Here is a 21,122-nt window from a genome sequence, read left to right as displayed (position 1 = left end):
GGAATGTGGCCTTCTTTCACCACCAGATTACAGATCTCTGTCATTCTCTTCACACCCCAACTTCCTGCTGCCTTCAACATATCTCCCACAACTCCCGTCGGCCCTCCCGCTTTTCTACTCTTCATTGCTTTTATCGCTTCCTCAACTTCCTTCTCAGTTATCTTCTCTGCCGGTCCTAAAACTGGGTTACTCTCTATGTTGCCATCCCATTCATTCTCTGCATTCAACAGTATTTCCATATATCTCTTCCATCTGCCTTTAATACCATCTGAGTCCACAACGCTTTGTCCGACTTCATCCTTCAAGCGTCACGTCACGTCACGTTATATTATGTATATGTAATAATGAATTTATTGTCATATATAAGTGATACACATACGTTCCATGAGAAGTACCTTGACAGTGCGTGCTGAAACAATTACATTTAAAAATAAATAGATTAATTGTGAATAGAGAACCTTAAAACAACATTTGGTGATGAAATTCAATGTGGCATGGTTGAAAATATCCACAACCATATTTTAGATGTTCACAGATTAATTGAGGGTGCAGATTGCAGTTGGGTAAAAGCTGCCGTACAAGCGATTACAGTTTGTTTTGATGGATCGATGACATTTACTCGAACGAAGAAGTTCAAAAATGTCATGCTCTGCGTGGAACTCATCTCGGATGATGGCTTTTGCTCTTTTCACTACTCGACTGGAGTTTAGGTTCTCCATGGAAGGCAGATTACACCCGGTGATTTCACAAGGAGTGTTTACTATCCTGCCTAGTTGAGATCGGTTGTCCCTCGTCGAGGTGCCTGCCATACCAAACAGTGAAAGACAGTGTAAGAACACTCTATATATCACAGCGCGATAGAACCTGATCAACGCAGGATGGCCGACACCAAAACTTTTCAACCTTCCAAGACAGAACAACAGTGCTGAGACTTTTATTTATTTATTTATTTTTGTATACCAAGTGGAGGCTCGTATAAGAGCTAATATATCGATATATAAATAAAATAGCTCTTTAATGCATTACATACACACACATACACTCGCATATCTAGATCTTGTATTATGCTTAGCAGACACGTAAGGCATTGGGCATAATGAGCTCGCAGTGTTGGGGTGGGAAATTTCTGAGGATATCAAGACAGCTCAATAGTTCAGTGGGCTGTCACCGCGTAAGTGATGAGGTCTGTGGGTTTGAGTCCCGGGTTGTCAGACTTTTTTCACAGTAGCCCCTTGCAGGAATTTGCTTCCCGTATATTAATTATTTATATATATATACACATACACACACACTGAACCCCCTAACTTGACGGAGCAAGGCACAGATCGAGTCTCACCCCTGCAATTGCTGCACAACCTGCCAGCAACAAGTGTCACCTGCCACGCTGACGCATTGTCTCTGCCTTGCTCATCACCACTTATGAGGTTTGCAGTCAGGAATATTAAATTTAACCAAAGAAGCACACTAACCTTATGACATGACACTGATGCCATGTGCATAAATTATCCCATAATAAAGGCAAATGGTATAATTTATGCACATGACGTCAGTGTAATGTCATCCTCATTGTGCTTCTTTGGTTAAATTAAATATGTGTATGTATATATATATATATATATATATATATATATATACAGCAGCAGCTGTATGGGACACCTTGCTGGCGGTTCTCCACTGATGATATGAAGGTCGCATAGTGACTGATATATATATATATATGCTCCATTATATATCACTATTACTGTTTCACTTTGGTTGCAAAAAGAAGTCTGTGAAGTTTTTGGTTCTTGTAATCGTACAAATATATTCAGTATTGTGCTTATTTAGTTGCGCTTTCAGTTGTGACAGCAGCTCAGGCGAAAAACCTGATTGATGCCGGAGTGGATGCCTTAAGAGTTGGCATGGGCAGTGGATCTATCTGTATCACGCAGGAAGGTAAGTATCTTCAATCCCATTAACATGCTATGTCTTATGTTTGCAACCCTAAAAACCTTCGAATGACCTTTTTAATGTTATTGAATATAGAATATAATGTTGCAACGTTTATGTCCAAGTTATTATCAAATCTTTCCCGAATGATGTTTTCCATTTCGGTGGTAACTTGTTTTGCAGGTTTGTTGTTCATCAGGTGAAAGATTATATCTATCCTTGAGACACGTTACTGCTTTCTTTGGATGCTATATCTTGCCTAGGTAGTTCCTTTCCTTGCTCAACCAAATTCATTTTTAGTGCTTTTATTTTTGGAGTAAAAGCTCAGTGTATACAAAATAAAATGAGGTAAGAAAAGTAGAATTAAGAAAAAGCAATTGTAAAATGACGAGGTTTTAAGAGATTTAAAACGGTAATCGATTTTGCCATTCAACTTTGAAAAAGCGGTGAATTCCACAATTTAGGAATGTGTCGGAAATGCTCAATTGCCAAAAGTTTTCATCCTAATGTGAGAGCACGAGTTCCATGAGATTTCTCTTGTTTGAGGATAGCATTCTTGCACTGGGGTGAAGTGCGATTCGATAAGAAATGTTGGCAGGAACCAATTTATTTATTGCTTTTGTGTATATACAGTGGTGAGTAAAAGTTTATGAACCCTTTAGAATTTTCTGTATTTCTGCATAAATTTGACCGAAAATGATCATCTGAGAGTCCTAATAATAGATCAAGAGAACCTGATTAACAAATAGCACAAAAAAAAAATCTACTTTTTCATTTATTTATTGATCAAAATGATCTGACAATTTATTTGTTGGAAAAAGTGTGAACCTTTACATTCATTAACTGGTGGCTCCCCCTTGAGCAGGTTATTACCTCAACCAAACGTTTCCTGCACATCGGCTTGGAGGAATTTTGGCCCATTCCTCCTTCCAGAACTGATTCGATTCGGAGATATTTGTGTGATTTCTTGCAAGAATTGCTCACTTCAAGTTCTGCGACATTTCAATTGGATTAAGATCTGGACTTTGACTTGGCCATTCCAAAACGCAAAATCTCTTCTGCTTCAGCCATTCTTTTGTAGATTTGTGTGTTTAATATTGTTGTCTTGCTGCATGACCCACTTTCTGTTCAGCTTCAGCTCATGGATGGATGCCCTGACATTCTACTGTAGAATTTACTGGTACAATCCAGAATTCATGGTTCCGTCAATGACGGCAAGCCATCTAGGTTTTGCTATCTCCCATGCACACCATCCTTAAGTGTTTTCCTGATGGTGTACTCGTGAGCACTGACATTAGCCAATGCAAGAGAGGCCTGCAGATCCTGACGTTATCCTGTGGTTTTGTGACCTGGATTATTGTACGTCTTGCTCTTGGAGATATTTTCGTTGGACGACCTCTCCTGAAAAGAGTAACAATGGTGTTGAATATTCTCCATTTGTTCACCACTTTTGAGAGTGGATTGGTGGAACCCAACATCTTTACCTCTGACAACGAAGTTGGATGGAGGTTGTTTTCACCCCTGTGTGTCTGTCTTTCTGTGAACAAGATATCTCAAAAGGTTGTGGACGGATTCGGACAAAATTTGGCGGAGAGGTTGGGTTTGACAAGAACGAATCGATTCGATTTTGGTGAAGATCTGAATATGGATTTGGATATGAGAATTATTTAATTTTCGTAAGTGATTCTTCACCATTGAGAGATTGGGCAAAAAGTGATATATAACATTTTTTTTAAAGTTGTGGACGAGTTATGACTGAACTTGGTGAAAGAGTTGGTTAGGTGACAAGAACAAGTGATTAGATTGTGGTTCAGGTCTGAATCTCGATCCGGTCTTTCGGTGTGATACAAAACATAAACTGTTCAGCCTGGCGGAGGTATGCGCTCTTCCCAGTGCTGTTCTCGTTAGAAATGGTTTTGTAACCCTTACCAGATCGATGAGCATCACCAACTCTTTTTCTGAGGTCTTCAGAAATCTGTTTTGACTTTTTTTTTTCTTTTTTTTTTGATCAGATCATTTTAGTTTACCCATTCGGTAACTTCTGATTCTTCTATTTGTAAGTACCCAAACTATTTATTCAATATTTCGTCGTATGGAACTTTGAGACTAACTTTAATGCTTATCTGATGAGGCTGAGTGATGCGATACCTGACATGACACGCTTCCACAAACCTGTGGTGAAGACCCGACACTGATGGTGACGAACAAAGTCTATGTTTTTCATATAGGGCAGGGCCACGCAAACTCACTCCTGATTGTCATCCCATTGATTGAAACACCTGACTGTAATTACCCCCTTGATTGAACTGAATAACCTGGAGTTTCACATACTTTTTCTGACAAGGAAATTGAATGTTGGATCATTTTGCTCATCTATCTATCATTCCAGTAATCTCTGTGTGTGTGTTTGTTTGTATGTTTGTATGTTTGTATGCGACCGCTGTTTCTCGACAACTACCGGTCCGATATACTTGAAACTTGCCAGGTATATTGCTGGGGACCCGAGGATGTGCCTTTTCAAGGTTTGAAATTAATCGGACAAGTAGTTACCGAGCTATGGCGATTTAGCCGTTCGCCGTTCGCTTTGGCGTTGCGAATGGACCAAACCATTTCATGTAAATAGAGGGGGGGGGGGGGGGTTCTGTGGTCGTTGCGAATGGACCAAACCATTTCATGTAAATAGAGGGGGGGGATTGTCACCGTACTCGCAAGCCGTTCGCCGTTCGCTTTGGCGTTGCGAATGGACCAAACCATTTCATGGACCAAACCATTTCATGTAAATAGAGGGGGGGGGATTGTCACCGTACTCGTACCCACGTACGGGCATTGCACCCACGTACGGGCATGCCCTAGTATATGAAATGATCATAAATGAAAAAGCAGATTTTTTTTTTTTGTGCTATTTGTTTAATCAGGTTCTTAATCTATTATTATGACTCTGATGAAGATCTGATCACATTTTAGGTCAATTTAATGCAGAAATACTGAAAACTCGAAAGGTTCACAAACCTTTTCTCACCAATGTACATGCAGTTCTCCTCCTTTTTTGTATGCAGCACAAGGCTGCGAGTAGCATTGTTGGCTGAGGGAGTGGCTGCGCTGCTGAGGGAGTGGCTGCGCTGCTGATGCAGTGCCTCCTGGAGGTTAGAGCAGGAATTTTGAATTTGTTCAGGGTGCCGACGATAGCTCGCCTACTCTTCATGAAGTACACCATGGGATCTTTAATGTTTACCAATCAGTGCACTGCGAGACACCAGGATGGCAGTTTGTAGCTGAGACGAGCATCAAACCCATGCTTAACAGCTCAGGTGAGTGTCCTACCTCTAGGCCTTCCTGCCAGCCTACCGTTCTATTAAATCATGTGCTCTCTGGAGCCTGGTGTGATTTCAGCAAGACTCGGTGGTGTAATGGTTAGAGTCGTCCGCTCTGAGTGTGGGAGGTTGGCCGTTCGAACCCCGGCAGAGTCCTGCTAAAGACTTTTTTTTTTAATGGTGCGTGCTGCTTCCTTGCTTGAAGCTCAGCATTTGCAAAGTATAGTGCAGGGACAAACAGCTATATGTTGGCAACCATTGCATAGGTTTGATGTCTCTAATGGCTGGCTCCTCTTGTGTTGAAGTTCTTTGGATGGGAAGTCATTATCATTATTATTATTTTAACTTTGTGTGAGGTTGGTTCAATTTGATCAGATAATTTTACCCATTTAGTAACTTCTGATTCTTCTCTTTGTAAGGACCCAAACTATTTATTTAATACATCGTCGTATATAACTTTGAGATCAAGTTTAATGTTGATCTGAAGAGGCCGAGTGATGCGATACCTGGTTTTGTTGATGAAATTGAACAAACCCTGCATTTTTACTAAAAATATTTTGCACTGGTTGTGATTGTTGCTCAAACTGAGTCACAAAGTAATTAAAAGTCTTTAGGATTGTTCTGATGGGTGTTTTTTTGGTATACAAGATTGAGGCTCATGTAAGACCTAACATCAATCACAAACAAAAAACCGATACACAAAACATGCAATAAAGGGAGCGGGAAACAAGATGGGGAGAGAGAGGGAAGCACACAAGTACATAAGCTTGATCCTCTCGGGTGGGCCGAGCTGTTAGTGCTGCTTTCTCTTTGTGGTTGCAGTGATGGCTGTGGGTCGACCACAAGGCACGGCCGTGTACAAAGTGGCTGAGTATGCAAGGCGCTTTGGTGTTCCTGTGATTGCCGATGGTGGAATTCAGACTGTTGGCCACATCATCAAGGCACTGGCCCTCGGAGCCTCTACCGGTAAGCGCACCCAATATTTCCGTCTGTTTCAGCCTCCGCTCTGGCATTGGTAACTTCAATCATATATTTTTAGGTCTGTTATCTGTTTCACTAGTCTGTTTGAACTTTGCTCAGTTTATGTTCGGCAAATTGATGCAAAGTCCGAACCCGAGTTCGCATTTCCAACACTGACTTTCATATGTGATAAATACGGCATTGCACATGCACTACCGGAGAATCTCCTAAGAATCTTCTTTACCCAACCATTTCCATTTGTGGCAAAAGACAAAAGGTAACAAAAACAGAGCCTTTGTACATTTGAGATACAAAATGTACATGTTCGGTGATCTGCGGCCTATGTTTGTGTCCTCTGCAGAGATTCCTACTCATAGTATGATCCGTTGTTGTTCAATCCTTGCCCGTTTCTTTTTCCGTCATCCATGTTTTCACCATTGTTTGTGCGTTTCACCAAAACCATGATCTTTTCTACCCTCGTTACCCACCTCAAAGCCCCCTTACCCACCCAAGCCCTCCTCCTTTCAAATGTCCAGTTTTTCCCTCCTGAGAGTTCCCCTCTGTATCCATTTTGTTACCCCCCCCACCCACCCCCCTCGCCTTCCCATGCCTCCTCCCCCAAAGCCCTCTCCCTCCCACAGATCTTCCATTGTTCCTGTTCTCTGCTGTTGTACTTGTGTGCTCTCTCTCCCCATCATGTCTCCCGCTCCCTTTTTTGTATGTTTTGTGTCCGTTTTTTTGTTGTTGTTGTTGTGATTGGTGTTAGCTTTTACAGGAGCCTCAATCTTGTATACAAAAAAACAAAAAACAAAAAAAGTCCCTTCGTCAAAATTCTGCCTTGCGAGAGCTGCCCCGGTCAAATGTAAGTGCTGTTATTGTGAAGTGGAAACGTCTTGGAGCAACAACAGCTCAGCCGCGAAGTGGTCGGCCATACAAGCTCACAGAACGGGACCGCCGAGTAGCTCGTAAAAATCATCTGTCCTCGGTTGCAACCAAGTTCGAAACTGCCTCTGGGAGCAACATCAGCACAACAACTGTTCGTCAGGAGCTTCATGAAATGGGTTTCCATGGCTGAGCATCCGCACACAAGCCTAAGATCACCATGCGCAAGGCCAAGCGTCGGCTGGAGTGGTGTAAAGCTCGCCGCCTTTGGACTCTGGAGCAGTGGAAACGCGTTCTTTGGAATGATGAATCGTGCTTCACTATCTGGCAGTCCGATGGACGAATCTGGGTTTGGCGGATGCCAGGAGAACGCTACCTGCCTGAATGCATAGTGCCAACATGTACCCACCGTACCCAGTCGTACCCAGCTGCTCCTGGACTCTGTGTCCTTTCCTCCTGACAAGGTGGAAAAGTTTCTGTCAACCCTCGACTCTGATTCTGCAACTGGTCCTGACGGCATCAGCCCACGGGTCCTAAAATCATGTTCTTCTGCTCTTTCACTCCCTCTTTCTGTTCTCTTCACCCTCTCTTTTGCTCAAGGTCATCTGCCATCTGCTTGGAAATCAGCCAACATCACCGCTTTGCACAAAAAAGGTGCAAAAACAGATCCCAGCAACTACAGACCAATCAGCCTTCTCCCAATTATCAGCAAAGTCATGGAATCCATCATTGCTTCAGATATTAAATCTTTCCTCTTCTCCAATGGCTTGATCTCTGATCATCAATTTGGTTTCAGACCTGGTCACTCTACTCTGGACATGCTGCTTCTGCTTTCTCAACAATGGATGGAGGTCCTCAACGCCAAACAGGAAATTAGAGCTGTCTCCCTTGACATTTCACGTGCCTTCGATACGGTCTGGCACCCTGCTCTGCTCTCCAAACTCTCCTCCTTTGGTATCCATGGAAATCTCCATGCATGGCTGGCAGACTTCCTCTCTGGTCTTAGTCAACGTGTGGCCCTGAATGGGTTTCTCTCATCTCCTCTTCCTGTTCAGGCTGGAGTTCCCCAAGGTAGTGTTCTGGGCCCTGTGCTTTTTCTGGTCTTCATCAATGATCTCTCTGACTCTCTTGAAAATCCTCTCTATCTCTTTGCTGACGACTCTACTCTCTGTCGCTCCATTCCTCATCCCTCAGATCGGCAGTCTGCAGCCTCCTCACTCTCTGCAGACCTGGACAAAATCACAGACTGGTCAAACAAGTGGAACATGTCTTTCAATCCTGACAAATCTCACACTCTTACAATGTCTCTCCGAAAGGACCGACTGGACAACCCTCCCATCTACTTTCTCAACAATCCTCTCCAAGAAGTTCTGTCGCTCAAGCTTTTGTGTCTCACTATCTGCCATGATCTTTCTTGGGAAAACCACATTTCCAAGCTGGCCTCCAAAGCCAGTCGCCGACTGGGCATCCTCCGTCGTGCGAAGTCCTTCCTTGGCACACCTGAGCTCCTCACCACATACAAGGCTTTCATCCGCAGCTCAATGGAATACTGTTCCCCCCTCTGGGCTGGTGCTCCTGCCTCACACCTTGCTCGGCTTCACGCTGTTGAGGCCAAAGCTTTCAGAATCATTGGAATCTCCTGCGATGTAGTCAATGCCGAGGGCCTTTCACTCACTCACCGCAGGCAGGTTGGTGGTCTTTCTGTCTTCTACCGACTCCTCTCCAGCCTTGCTCCCCCAGCTCTCTCTGTGCTCTGTCCCCCCAATATTCCTTCAGGTCGCACAAGATCTGCCTGCAACCCTCTTATGGTTAAACTGCCAAAGTCTAGGCTCTCTGCTCACCTTCACTCTTTCATTCCCCTTTTCTCCCGCCTCTGGAACAAACTCCCCCACTCCCTTCAATCCCACTCCTCCCTCCAGGTCTTTAAAACAGCTGTTCACCACCATCTCTTATCGTCCCCCATCGAAAACCTTGATCTTTTCTACCCCCGGTAATTCACCCCAGAGTCCTTGCAGTGTTCATATGTTTTAATCCTCTCCCACCTCCCCCCAAGTCCTCCCGATGTCCCTGCTCTCAAATGTTGTGTTTGTGTCCTTCCCCCTCTTCCCCCTCTCTTTTGTGTCCTTCCCCCTCTCTCCCCATCTTGTCTGCCGCTCCCCTTGTTTTTTGTGTTTTGTGTGTCGGTTTGTCTTTTTGTGTGATTAATGTTAGCTCTTTCACGAGCCTCGATCTTGTATACAACAACAACAAAAAAAAAAAAAAAAAAAAAAAAACTGTAAAGTTTGGTGGAGGAGGAATAATGGTCTGGGGCTGTTTTTCATTGTTCGGGCTAGGCCCTTTAGTTCCAGTGAAGGGAAATCTTAATGCTACAGCATACAATGATATTCTAGATGATTGCCACGAAGGTGGATGGAGGTTATATTTTCACCCCTGTCTGTTTGTCTGGCTGTGAACAATATCTCAAAGTTGTGGACGGATCTGGATGAAATTTGGTGGAGAGGTCGAGTATGTGACAGATTAAATTATATAATTTTGGTGAAGATCTGGATCTGGTTCTGAGAATTTTTTTAGTGATTCTTTCCCATTGAGAGATAGGGCAAAAATGATATGTACACTACCGGTCAAATGTTTTAGAACACCTCAATTTTTCCAGTTTTTATTGAAATTTACACCGTTTCATGTCTCAATGTACTTTGAAATTAAGCATAGAACAAATAAACAATTGGAGATCAAAAAGAAATCATAATCATTTTGTTTAACAAAATTTAATTTAAATTTTTGACTCGGCAAAGCAGCCACCTTTTGCAGATGTAACCACCGAACACTCTCGTGGCATTCTTTCTACAATGGAAATCAAATATTGTTCGGGAAGTTCTTCCCAACACTGTTGCAGAAGTTCCCACAAATGTGTTGCACTTGTAGGTTGATTTGCTTTCACCCTTCTGTCCAGTTCATCCCAAACCAGCTCGATGGGGTTTAAGTCTGGAGACTGTGCTGGCCATTCCATGATTTGAAGCCTACCGTCATGTTCTTATCCTCGAAGGTAGTTTTGACATAGCCTGGAGGTGTGTTCAGGGTCATTATCTTGCTGTACGATGAACCCCTGACCAACTAGGCGTATACCAGAGGGTATTGCATGGTGCTGCAAAATGCTGTGGTAGGCCTTTTGGTTCAGGGTGCCAGTCACTCTGTGCAACTCGCTGACTGGATCCAGCAAAAGAGCCCCAGACCATCACGCTTCCTCCTCCATGTTTGACAGTTGGTGTCACACTGAGGAACCATCCTTTCGCCTATTTGACGGTGTACAAAAACCCTGCGTGATGAACCAAAGATTTCAAATTTTGATTCATTGGTCCATAAGACCTTCTTCCAGTCTTCAATAGTCCACTGGTAGTGCTTCATGGCCCAGGCAAGCCTCTTTTTCTTATTTTACGATCTTAGCAATGGCTTTCTGACTGCCACTCGACCTGTCAAACCTGCAGCTCAGTCTTCTCTTCACAGTTGAAACTGAGACTTGCTTGCTTCGACCAGTGTTAAGCTGTGCTTGAAGCTGTTGTCCTGTGAGTCGCCTATCACGCAAGCTGTTGACTCTCAGAAACTTGTCTTCTGATTCGGTTGTGGCTTTGAGTCTGCCAGACCTCTTCCTGTCAGATTCCTCCAGTTTCCAAGTGCCTTTTGATGGTGTAGGAAACTGTATTCACTGACACCCTGGCTTTCTTTGCAATTTCTCTAAAGAAAAGACCTACACTTTTAAGGGTTATAATGGTCTGTCTGTCTTCCTTTCTTAATTGCCTTTTTCTCGCCATTATGATAGCAATATACGACATCCTGCAGTGCAATATTGTTCATATAATGCTTCAGAGGGTGTAATAACAGTCTGTTCCAATACTGCTTTTATACAGACAGGGGGTTTGTAATCAAGTAATCAGCAGAGGTTGGGACACCTGTAGGAATTGTTTGCATCAACCTTCAAGGTTTAATTTACTTACATTCCTGCAGAACAGCTGTAAGTTGTTCACCCATTACTTGTTCCCTGAAGAAGGCCTTTTTTACAATATAACTGTGCAATTTACATTATTTGCCCGTTTTTGCTACCCTAAACTTTTTTTTTTTAACCTCGAGCAGTTTACTGCTTACCTTTGTACCATTTCTGGTTATTCACTGGACTTGAATTGCTTAAATTTCAATAAAAACTGGAAAAATTGAGGTGTTCTACAATTTTTGACCGGTAGTGTAGTACGATATCTCAAAAGGTTGTTGACTGATTCAGACGAAACTTGGTGGAGAGGTTGGGTGTGTGACGAGCAAGAACTGATTCAGTTTTGTTGAAGATTTGACTCCGCCCGGATGTGGATCAGGTAAGTTTAAAGCGATTCATTTTCTTCATCATTTTCTTGCTTTGGGGTGGTGGTGGTGGAGGATGGGTTGGGGAGGGTGCATCTGTAATTATGAGCTATATAACCACCATGTATTATATATGCACATAATCTGTATGCATGTTTTGCTTCATATGTAACCCGGGTTTGTTTTTTTGTTTTTTTTCGGGAGCGATCGAGGCAGCGGTCTATTGCGCATACACCACCCAAATATAGGGACATGTTAGAAGAACATGTTGCACTCTTGGAACAAGATGGCCTGTAGGGTGGGCAGGTAGTATTATTAATCATAAGATCTAATTTTCTTGTTTTTCAATGTCCTCAAAATTAGTGTTTCATTGAGCCTCCAAAGTGTCTCTCAAAAAAAGTCAATGGTATAAGCGTGACTGTGATAAGCGTGTCAATAAATTTTCGATATATTTGTCGTATTTATATATTCCTTTCTAAACCTCGATGCCCTGCAGTGATGATGGGCTCTCTCCTTGCTGCTACATCCGAGGCTCCTGGTGAATACTTCTTTTCGGATGGTGTCCGTCTGAAGAAGTATCGTGGAATGGGGTCTCTGGATGCTATGGAGAAGAACAAAAGTAGTCAGAATCGTTATTTCAGGTTTGAATTGTAGTCTCACAAAGCATGTCACCTGGAGTCATCGACATATTACATCTACATATTATGATTTATTTATTTTTATTTAAGGCTAAAATTTTGATCCCGCTCTCCCCTCCCATCTCCACATCCCATTTCCTTCTCTCCTCGGAGAAGGCCCCAACATTTAATTTCCTTCTCTTCTTTTCTCCTCATTCCTCCTGCATTTCTCAATTTCCACCTCACCCATCCTCTACCCTCACTCCCTATGTGTGGACAACACTTTGCACAAGATGCTAATTCACACTTCCACAACAACACCTGGGTAATATACCAAGCATGTGAATGTGGTTGATGTGACTGAAATGAAAGCACGTTAAGGTGGTTTGATTTGCAAAGGTGCGAAGTGTTGATTGTGCCCTTTTGTGTGGCAGTGAGAATGACCAGACGAAGGTGGCCCAGGGAGTTTCAGGCTTGGTGCAAGATAAGGGTTCCATTCACAAGTTTGTCCCTTATCTGTTGGCTGGTGTACGGCACGGTTGCCAGGATATCGGTGCGAAGAGCCTCTCTGTGTTGCGGTGAGGGAACAGGTAGATTTAATGGGGTGGGTGACGGGTGCTAATGAGACGAGTCAGTCATGGTTATTTGTATTGGTGAAAAGTTCTGAAGTGCTTCGTGTTGCTAACCACCAACCTTTTTACCTCTTTTCTAACCTCTCCCATGCAGTGCCATGATGTATTCTGGGGAGCTGCGATTTGAGAAGCGTACCATGTCTTCACAGGTGGAAGGTGGTGTACATGGACTCTACTCGTAAGCAAAATCTGTTTTCATCGGCTTATTTTTTTTTATATGCACGAGGATTCACTGGTGTTCAACAGGTTTTAGTAAACCAACATCCAGAAGGCACGTTCCATACGTCCTCCCCACACCTCTTTCTTCGTCGTCTCTGCCAAGCCAGCCCTTACACTCCACTGTTTTCCCCTAGCATCTACTGTATTCAAAATACCACAAGTAGTACATCCATCTACCTTCATCGCAAGTGGTCTCTTCAAAATGTTTTTCAAGCATGTGTATGAGAAGGGCTCTCGTGGCAAATTGTTTGCTCTTTCCATTAGCGACTCAGACCTATTGGTGAGTGAACACTGGCATTAGACCCAGATGCATCTATATTCTGCATAGACATTGTACAAGAAAATCACTCGTATAGCTCAACCGAGTTCCATATTCTATGGGGTCATTGGTAATAGCAGACAGTTAAAGTCGTAGGTTGGGTATTGGAATCTTATTTTTGGAGTTTTCTCATCCATGGACCTCTGGCATTCTGGACGTTTCAACTCTGAATGTGTAACCTGAATCGGTTATTATGGAATTTCACGGACGGTTTTGGATTTTTGTGAAAACGTTCTCGCAAAACTATGTGCAAAATGCCTTTCCATTCGATGCTTGATTCCATGATTTTCATGGTCCTTGCATGTCCGCCAGTAATAAGTGGACCTGTTTTGCTGCGGTTGAAGCAATTCTCTGCTGTCTCTGTATTCATCTTGAAGATTTGCTCATTCTAATCCTGCAGGAAAAGGAAGTAAATGTTAGTAGGTGCTGTAAGTAATAGTTTACAAATTATATACCAAGAAGCCATCTATGCACACTTTCCTCCTATATTTTACTGCTTTCATGGCCATTTCAAAAGAACTAAAGCTTGAAAGATGAACTCGGGTAATATAAACTTAGGTGCCAATATCATTGAAAGCACATATATTACCCTCTCAGAGAGTTATCGGGGTTAGTGAGGAAAGGAAGAGTTTCTGGCTAGCACAACTCTCTGGTAAAATGGCAAGAGTCGGTACTAGCTCAGTAGGTCGCCCTTAGGATGTCAAGGGCAGCACCCTGGAAGAGCCCAGAAAGTGCTAATCTCTCTCACGTCGTGGGCTCTTACTCCAACGGCAACGAGGCTACCATCAACACTCAACAGCCGTGCGGATAACTGAAACAATCCAATGTGAGACAGCGGCACAATAACCCTCACTGATATAGTTGCGTCAAAACTCGCAGGTGCTCTGTGCGGTCCAAACAACACCGCAGTGCCCTGACCGGGCATACCCCTTTTTGTTTATTTATTTTTCTCAGCAGAGATGGATTGTGGGTTGCATCAGCAGCACAGCCATGTCCTCGGCCAATGATGCTACGTGCAGGAAATGGAAGAAAAAGCGCCCTCACCTAATGACTGTCTCATATGGGTTCGGTTCCTTTTAACTGTTTTTACAACTAGTTAATGGAATGTTTTTAGAAGAAGTCACCGTTTCTTTTTGTCTGCTTGACACCTTCACTCGTGGTTATCAAAGGCTGGCGTGTGTTGTTTTTATTGGTTGAAAGAATTGTAATTGTCACGATCCCTGGCTGACCCCACAATAAAGGGGGAGTAATTGGAGCCATTGAAGTAGACGTAGTAGTGGACAGCCATAATGCTCCAAAAGACCTACCCCTCATCCCCCAATGTATTGATAAATACTTCGTGTACGCAAAGCGAAACATAGGGTTGAGCAATTGGTTCATGTCTGTCCGTCTGTCTATGATCGAGGAACGACCTAATTTAATTTGAATGTTGTACTTTGAACGCAAATCGGAGCATGAACGTGTGGTTTAGCGGTACTTTTGCTCTGAATTTGTCCCGATCCCACATGTGCGGAAAAGTGAGATATTATTTTCTTCTGTCTGCCCGACTGGCAGTCAAACAAATTGGAAAATCGTCCTGAACAGGAAACTTCGTTTTTATGGACGACAGATGACAAACAAGAGTCACGAATAACTAATGTAATGTGTTAGATGAGGTGGTGTAAAAGACGCTGCATCAACGGTGGTAAACTTCCGGAATTTATTTATTTTGTATGATTTTTACAATCTTTATTTTATTTGAATTGGAATTATATACTTGAACACTATAGAACACAAATCGCCTTTTATCACTTTGAAAACCCTTCCGTTTAACAGTTCTTAGACATGTTGAATAAGGTGTGTATAAGACTACATCGTGGCTAAACGTCCTGACTTTTATTTTTATTTTTAATGAACTGTATAATTAATTATTTCAATTGAAGTATATACTGTACAATTAGAACTTCCTCTGCCTCCCCTCGTCCTTGATGTTTGCAGGTATGAGAAGCGGCTGTACTGATCATCACCAAGACCACGTTCCTGAGCTTTGATCCTCACCGCATTATTCTCTTGCACATTTGCAGGAAGGAATGGAATTGTCACATTCAGCAATTGTTCCCCTCCTTATAACCCCTACTGATATTACTAATAATGTTTAGTTTTGAAAAAATGATTTGTTCCTCTCACTGAACAGACGCAATCCACCAATTTCCTCGCTTTTTAGGTGACTTTGCTCTCTCGGGGATGTCGTAAACAAAATGTCAATTGTGTTCTCGGCCTTGTTATTGACTTTTCCACAGGTGTTATCCGACTCTGTAAATGTATAAGGGGGATAAATGGATTTGGCCTTTTCCTCTTTGATATGGTAAGCAAGTATTCACATTGGAATGGAACAGGTAACAATGATGCAAACGTGTTTGTCGGCAGGGTGAGATGGATGACTTGGCAGTTTGGCATGCCCTTTTGTCATTGCTGGCGTTATTGAAAAAGGTTATCCAGGCTTTTTTTTTCCTTTCCCCCCCCCCCAAGTTTAGGTCGCAACTTCAAGATGTGCTGACAAAAATATTGCTCACATGTGTGGAATGTCCTGTGTCGGAGTGGCGGCCCATCCAGGATTGCAACTCCAGCTATCGAAACTGCTTCGGCAACACCGACTCTGTCGACCAAGGTTCATGATCTGTGAATGTCACCGAGAAAATCTTTGACTATTTGTAATCGCAAGACCAATGCAGCAAAACCAATGCAGTAAAAACATCCAGGGGGTGGGATTGTTTCCATATACTTATCAATCGCAGCCCCATTGCTTGTTTTGAAACTGGTTTGTTATTCCCACTCCCAGTACATCAGTGTTTTTCTATCTGGTTTATAGAAGTAAAAGTGTGTTCCATTTAATAAAGGGGGCAATGTGAAGGAGACATTTTGGAATAGGTTTCTTTTTTTCCTTTAGTGGATCATGCAAACATTATTTATCGGTCATTGCTGATGTTGACAATGGTTTATAAAGACAAGGATACGTAGTGTGTTCAAAAAGTATCCGACCTTTATTTTTCGTGCGTAAAAAAAAAGAAGCTAGGGAGGCGTTGATTGGTGCACGTATGTAGGCGATCCTAATGCACACGCGTGAATTTTTTCCCACCTGCAGAAGCTGTCATTCGACGGCAGACCGCCGATGAGTGAGGACATGTAAGTGAGCGCCGTCGGATTTTCGTTTTTGACAAAATGACGGAAAAACTTGAACAACGCTACTGCATCAAATTTTGTGTAAAGCTTGGCGATTCCCAAGTGGAAACGATCCGCAAGATTCAACACCGTTCATTCCATTATGAAGGAGGATTTGGGCTTCAGGAGAATCTCAGCGAAGTTCGTACCAAAGCTGCTAACGATTGAGCAGAAGCAACTCCGTTTGGAGATCGCACAGGACATGCTGGAGACTGTGAACAGCGATCCCAGCTTCCTCAACACAGTGATCACTGGCGATGGATGAGTCCTGGGTTTATGGGTACGACCCAGAAACCAAGTTGCAGTTTTGATGCAAGTTTGATGAAACACAAAATTTGATGCAGTAGCGTTGTTCAAGTTTTTCCGTCATTTTGTCAAAAACGAAAATCCGACGGTGCTCACTTACATGTCCTCACTCATCGGCGGTCTGCCGTCGAATGACAGCTTCTGCAGGTGGGAAAAAATTCACGCGTGCGCAATAGGATCGCCTACATATGTGCACCAATCAACGCCTCCCTAGCTTCTTTTTTTTTACGCACGAAAAATAAAGGTCGGATACTTTTTGAACACAGTAGTACATCAACGTCAGAATTTGTGTGTGTGTGTGTGTGTGTGTGTGTGTGTGTGTGTGTGTGTGTGTGTGTGTGTGTGTGTGTGTGTGTGTGTGTGTGTGTGTGTGTGTGTGTGTGTGTGTGTGTGTGTGTGTGTGTCTGTGTGTGTGTGTGTGTGTGTATGTGTGTATGTATGTATGTATGTATGTATATATATATATATATATATACACAGTGGGACCTCTAAATCCGAATTTAATTCGTTCCAGCGGCAGTTCGGATTGGGAAAAGTTCGGAATTAGAAACTATTTTCCTCATAAGAAATAATGGAAAGTGAATTAATCCGTTCCTGGACCCCAAAAATCCATTATCAAGACACTGTTAACTGCAAATACACATGATTCAAGGTAAAATAAGATGAGTAAATGCCCTAAATATCAAATAATAACAATAATAAAAACAAGAAATAAATGTACTAACATGAAAATAACTGCATTTACCTTAGTGGAGAGTTCTGATGGTGCATGTGGAAGCTGGAGAGGAGGAAGGAGGGAGAGGGTTTTATTGCTTGGAAGGTGAGGCACCTTCCAAGCTAACATCAGATGACTGTGCTTCTGGTGTTTGCTCTCTTTGTCTCTTAACACCACTTGTAGAGGGTTGGGGCTCACTAGGCTTGCTTTCTTTAGAGAACCACTCCCTACTAGCCTTAAACTCATCACCATCAGCACTACTTCCAGGCAAGTCTTTTATAAGGTCACGGTGCAGGAGCTTCGCTTTCTCACAGATAATGCCCTCAGAGATGGCAGCACCAACCAACTGTTTCTCATTTATCCAAACTAAGAGGAGTTTTTCCATCTCCTCCATAAACTTCGATCTCCTAGGGGTCAGAGTCGTAACACCTTTTGCCACATCAGCTGCTTTAATCACTTCCTTATTTTTCAAAATCGTACACAGTCCATTTCGGCATCTCGAACATAGCAGCAAGATCCATCACACGCATACCGCCCTCATGCTTAGCGATAAGTTGTTTCTTCACCTCAATTGTCGCTCTCACCGCCTTCCTCTTATTCTTATTGCCTTCACTGCTCTTCTTAGGTGCCATGGTGAATGTGTAAGGGTTATCTTCAAAGAAAAAAAAGCACAAATCAAGGTGAAAACACGAGGTAAACTAGCGACGAACACACGAGAGATGCTGCCAGAACTAGTACAACCGACGAACTGAAGGAACAAAGCGACTTCCGGGTTGTGCATGCGGGAGCAGGCGTGGGTGATGCTGCGCGAAGATGCGCGGGAAATATGAACGACGCTCGCGGCAGGAAATATGAACGACGCTAACGCTATGTTGGCGGTTCGGTTATAGAAATACATTCGGAATTAGGGACAAAATTTTCTCGAATTTACGGTTCGGAATTAGAGTAGTTCGAGATGAGGGGCGTTCGGAATTAGGGGTCACTACTGTATACATATACAGTGGAACCTTGACTTACGAGTGCACCAACTTACGAGTTTTCCGAGATACGAGCCGTCGCTCGGGCGGTTTATTGTTTTGAGATGCGAGCCGAGATTTGAGTTACGAGCTTTCGCCACCCGCCACCAGGTGGGTTCCGGTCACGTGGTTATCTTGCCGTGCAAGCATATCTGCCGTATATTGCTGCTGTTTTGTTTTTGCATGTTGGTTATTTTGGAGCTTACGCCAGCCGCCACCAGGTGGGTTCCGGTCACGTGGTTATCTTGCCGTGCAAGCATATCTGCCGTATATCGCTGCTGTTTTGTTTTTGCATGTTGGTTATTTTGGAGCTTACGCCAGCCGCCACCAGGTGGGTTCCGGTCACGTGGTTATCTTGCCGTGCAAGCATATCTGCCGTATATCGCTGCTGTTTTGTTTTCGCATGTTGGTTATTTTGGAGCTTACGCCAGCCGCCACCAGGTGGGTTCCGGTCACGTGGTTATCTTGCCGTGCAAGCATATCTGCCGTATATCGCTGCTGTTTTGTTTTTGCATGTTGGTTATTTTGGAGCTTACGCCAGCCGCCACCAGGTGGGTTCCGGTCACGTGGTTATCTTGCCGTGCAAGCATATCTGCCGTATATCGCTGCTGTTTTGTTTTCGCATGTTGGTTATTTTGGAAAATTTCTTAGTTTTAACCATGGGTCCTAAGTAATTGAGTGCCAAGGGCAGTACTGAGAAGAAGAAGTAGAGGATGATGTGCTTGGATATAAAACACGCAATCGTCGAAAAACATGAGCGAGGTGTGCGTGTTGTCGACTTGGTGAGGCAGATGTGAAGGCAGCTGAAGATTTTATTATAACTTTTGCCGAACTGATAGAAGCCGAACGATACATCCCCCAGCAAATCTTCAACTGTGACGAGACAGGGCTCTTCTGGAAAAAGATGCCGAGGAGGACGTATATAACGGCAGAGGAGAAGAGCATGCCAGGCCACAACTTGTTCAGAGTGCCGGCGATAGCTCGCCTTCTTTTTGTGGAAGACACGGTGAGATTCTTAACATCCAACAACTAATGGGACGCAAACGGGGCGCCCAGTTTAGCGGTACACACATTGATGAATCACCCTGCCTGTGAAACACCGACATGACAGGTTATAGCTGGGTCGGGATTCAAACCCAGGCTGGACAGTTTAGAGTCAAGTGTGCGTACCTCCAGTCCAGGCCATCCTGCCAACTTGTATGCTGCATACAGGTGAAATATAAAGCGCGAGATATTTTTATATATACTGCATATTTAAAAAAAAATTGGTGTGGTTTTTGGCGGGCTGGAACGGATTAATAGCATTTCAATGCATTTTAATGGGGAAATTTGATTTGAGAAACGAGCAAATTGAGTTACGAGTTCGGTCACAGAACGAATTAAACTCGTAAGTCAAGGTTCCACTGTATATATATTGTTACAGACGCGGTTGTGGATGTTGGTTTACCGAGCGGTTTGGTATGACCGCGCCTGCACGTTTACCCGATTATACTCGAACCTTGGCCGAGTCGCGCTACGCTAGATCAATGAAGGAAAAGGACACAACGGCTGGGATTAAAATGACACGACACCAGGGATACGGTTCTCAAGACCTCCGGAGGAGGTTATAATATTGCGGAAGGTTAGATTACAGGAATGAGAGGGACAGCATAGTAAGGTAGGCACTTAATTACGGTCTTATATAGTAGCCCCGACAGACGACAGATAAACAGGACAAAACTGACTCACACGGGGATTGATGGCAAGGAAAGCGGGTAGTCGATGGCTCAAGGTGCACCTTGGCTCAGGGACAGGGTACAGTACGGTCCAGTAGATGCAGGGAGGTCACAGCGCTCGGAGGTCGCGACTGGTTCTTTCCTCTTCAAGCTCGGGGCGCATCTCACGTCACGTCCGGTAAGTCGCTGCGCATATCCGGCGGGGAGTGACACGCCCTCGGCTCGTTAGCTCCGCCCCAGATGGAATCGGCCCGTTGCTTCTCATTGGGTGCGGGGGTTACCGGCTCCGCCCTTGACGAGGGGCTGACAGCCAGCCCCTTCGTGGTAACCCCGTCGGAGCGCATGGTCAATGGCGGCTAACCGAGCCGGTGTGAGGACGCACACTCCCCCGCGCCGCGCCGCCCCCATTCTCCTCTGTTGTTGTAGTTGTAGTTGTTGTTGTTGTTGTTGTTGTTGTTGTAGTTGTTGTTGCATGGGGAAGATGGGAGGAGGTAAGGGGAGGTCCTAAACTCACTACTGGTGCCATACAATCACATTCTGGTGCAACGAAGAGTCAGAATTAATGGAAACGAGTCCTTAACTGACATAGACTAAGAATAACTAGCAAGATGTCCGAAAGTTGTCTACGTGAGATGCGGTGGACCTGGGCACGACATTTAATGGGGGAAAAAGGGGAAGGTCGGTTCTACAGAGTGTTATTTACAGGCAATGGGACTAGGGAATGGGGGATTGGGGATAGTTGGGGAGTATTGGGGAAATAGGGGAGTATTTACAAGCGGATATTGAGGCCAAGTCCCATATCCGCAACAATATATATATATATATATATATATATATATATATATATATATATATATATATATATATACACACATACACACACACAGGGTGGTCCAAAAACCCTGGGCACATTTTGAAGAACGATACCTGCAACAAACAACTAACTTTATAATTGTTCT

At 43.6% G+C, this 21,122-nt stretch overlaps 1 protein-coding gene across 9 annotated transcripts in view; it reads left to right on the top strand.

The window, feature by feature from the left end:
- The window catches only part of LOC137424429 (inosine-5'-monophosphate dehydrogenase 1), a 43,282-nt gene extending 27,175 nt beyond the window's left edge, over positions 1 to 16,107 (top strand). For 6 of the 9 annotated variants that reach the window (XM_068111873.2, XM_068111870.2, XM_078775459.1 and 3 more), the window contains exons 10-15: positions 1,840 to 1,935; positions 6,063 to 6,206; positions 11,923 to 12,067; positions 12,478 to 12,621; positions 12,770 to 12,853; positions 15,191 to 16,107. In XM_068111873.2, the coding sequence (XP_067967974.2) occupies positions 1,840 to 1,935; positions 6,063 to 6,206; positions 11,923 to 12,067; positions 12,478 to 12,621; positions 12,770 to 12,853; positions 15,191 to 15,212 (635 nt within the window). In that variant the 3' untranslated portion in view covers positions 15,213 to 16,107. Of the gene's footprint in view, positions 1 to 1,839; positions 1,936 to 6,062; positions 6,207 to 11,922; positions 12,068 to 12,477; positions 12,634 to 12,769; positions 12,854 to 15,190 lie in introns of all 9 variants that reach the window. The other 3 variants (XR_013623018.1, XR_010983926.2, XR_013623019.1) reach the window with 1 other exon arrangement.
- The last annotated feature ends 5,015 nt before the right edge of the window (positions 16,108 to 21,122 follow it).

Source organism: Myxine glutinosa, chromosome 4 (genome assembly GCF_964187855.1).
Source record: "Myxine glutinosa chromosome 4, kmMyxGlut1.1, whole genome shotgun sequence".
Lineage (NCBI taxonomy): Eukaryota > Metazoa > Chordata > Myxini > Myxiniformes > Myxinidae > Myxine > Myxine glutinosa.
Note: the sequence above shows the minus strand (reverse complement) of the source record. Positions and strands in the feature narration are given on the sequence as shown.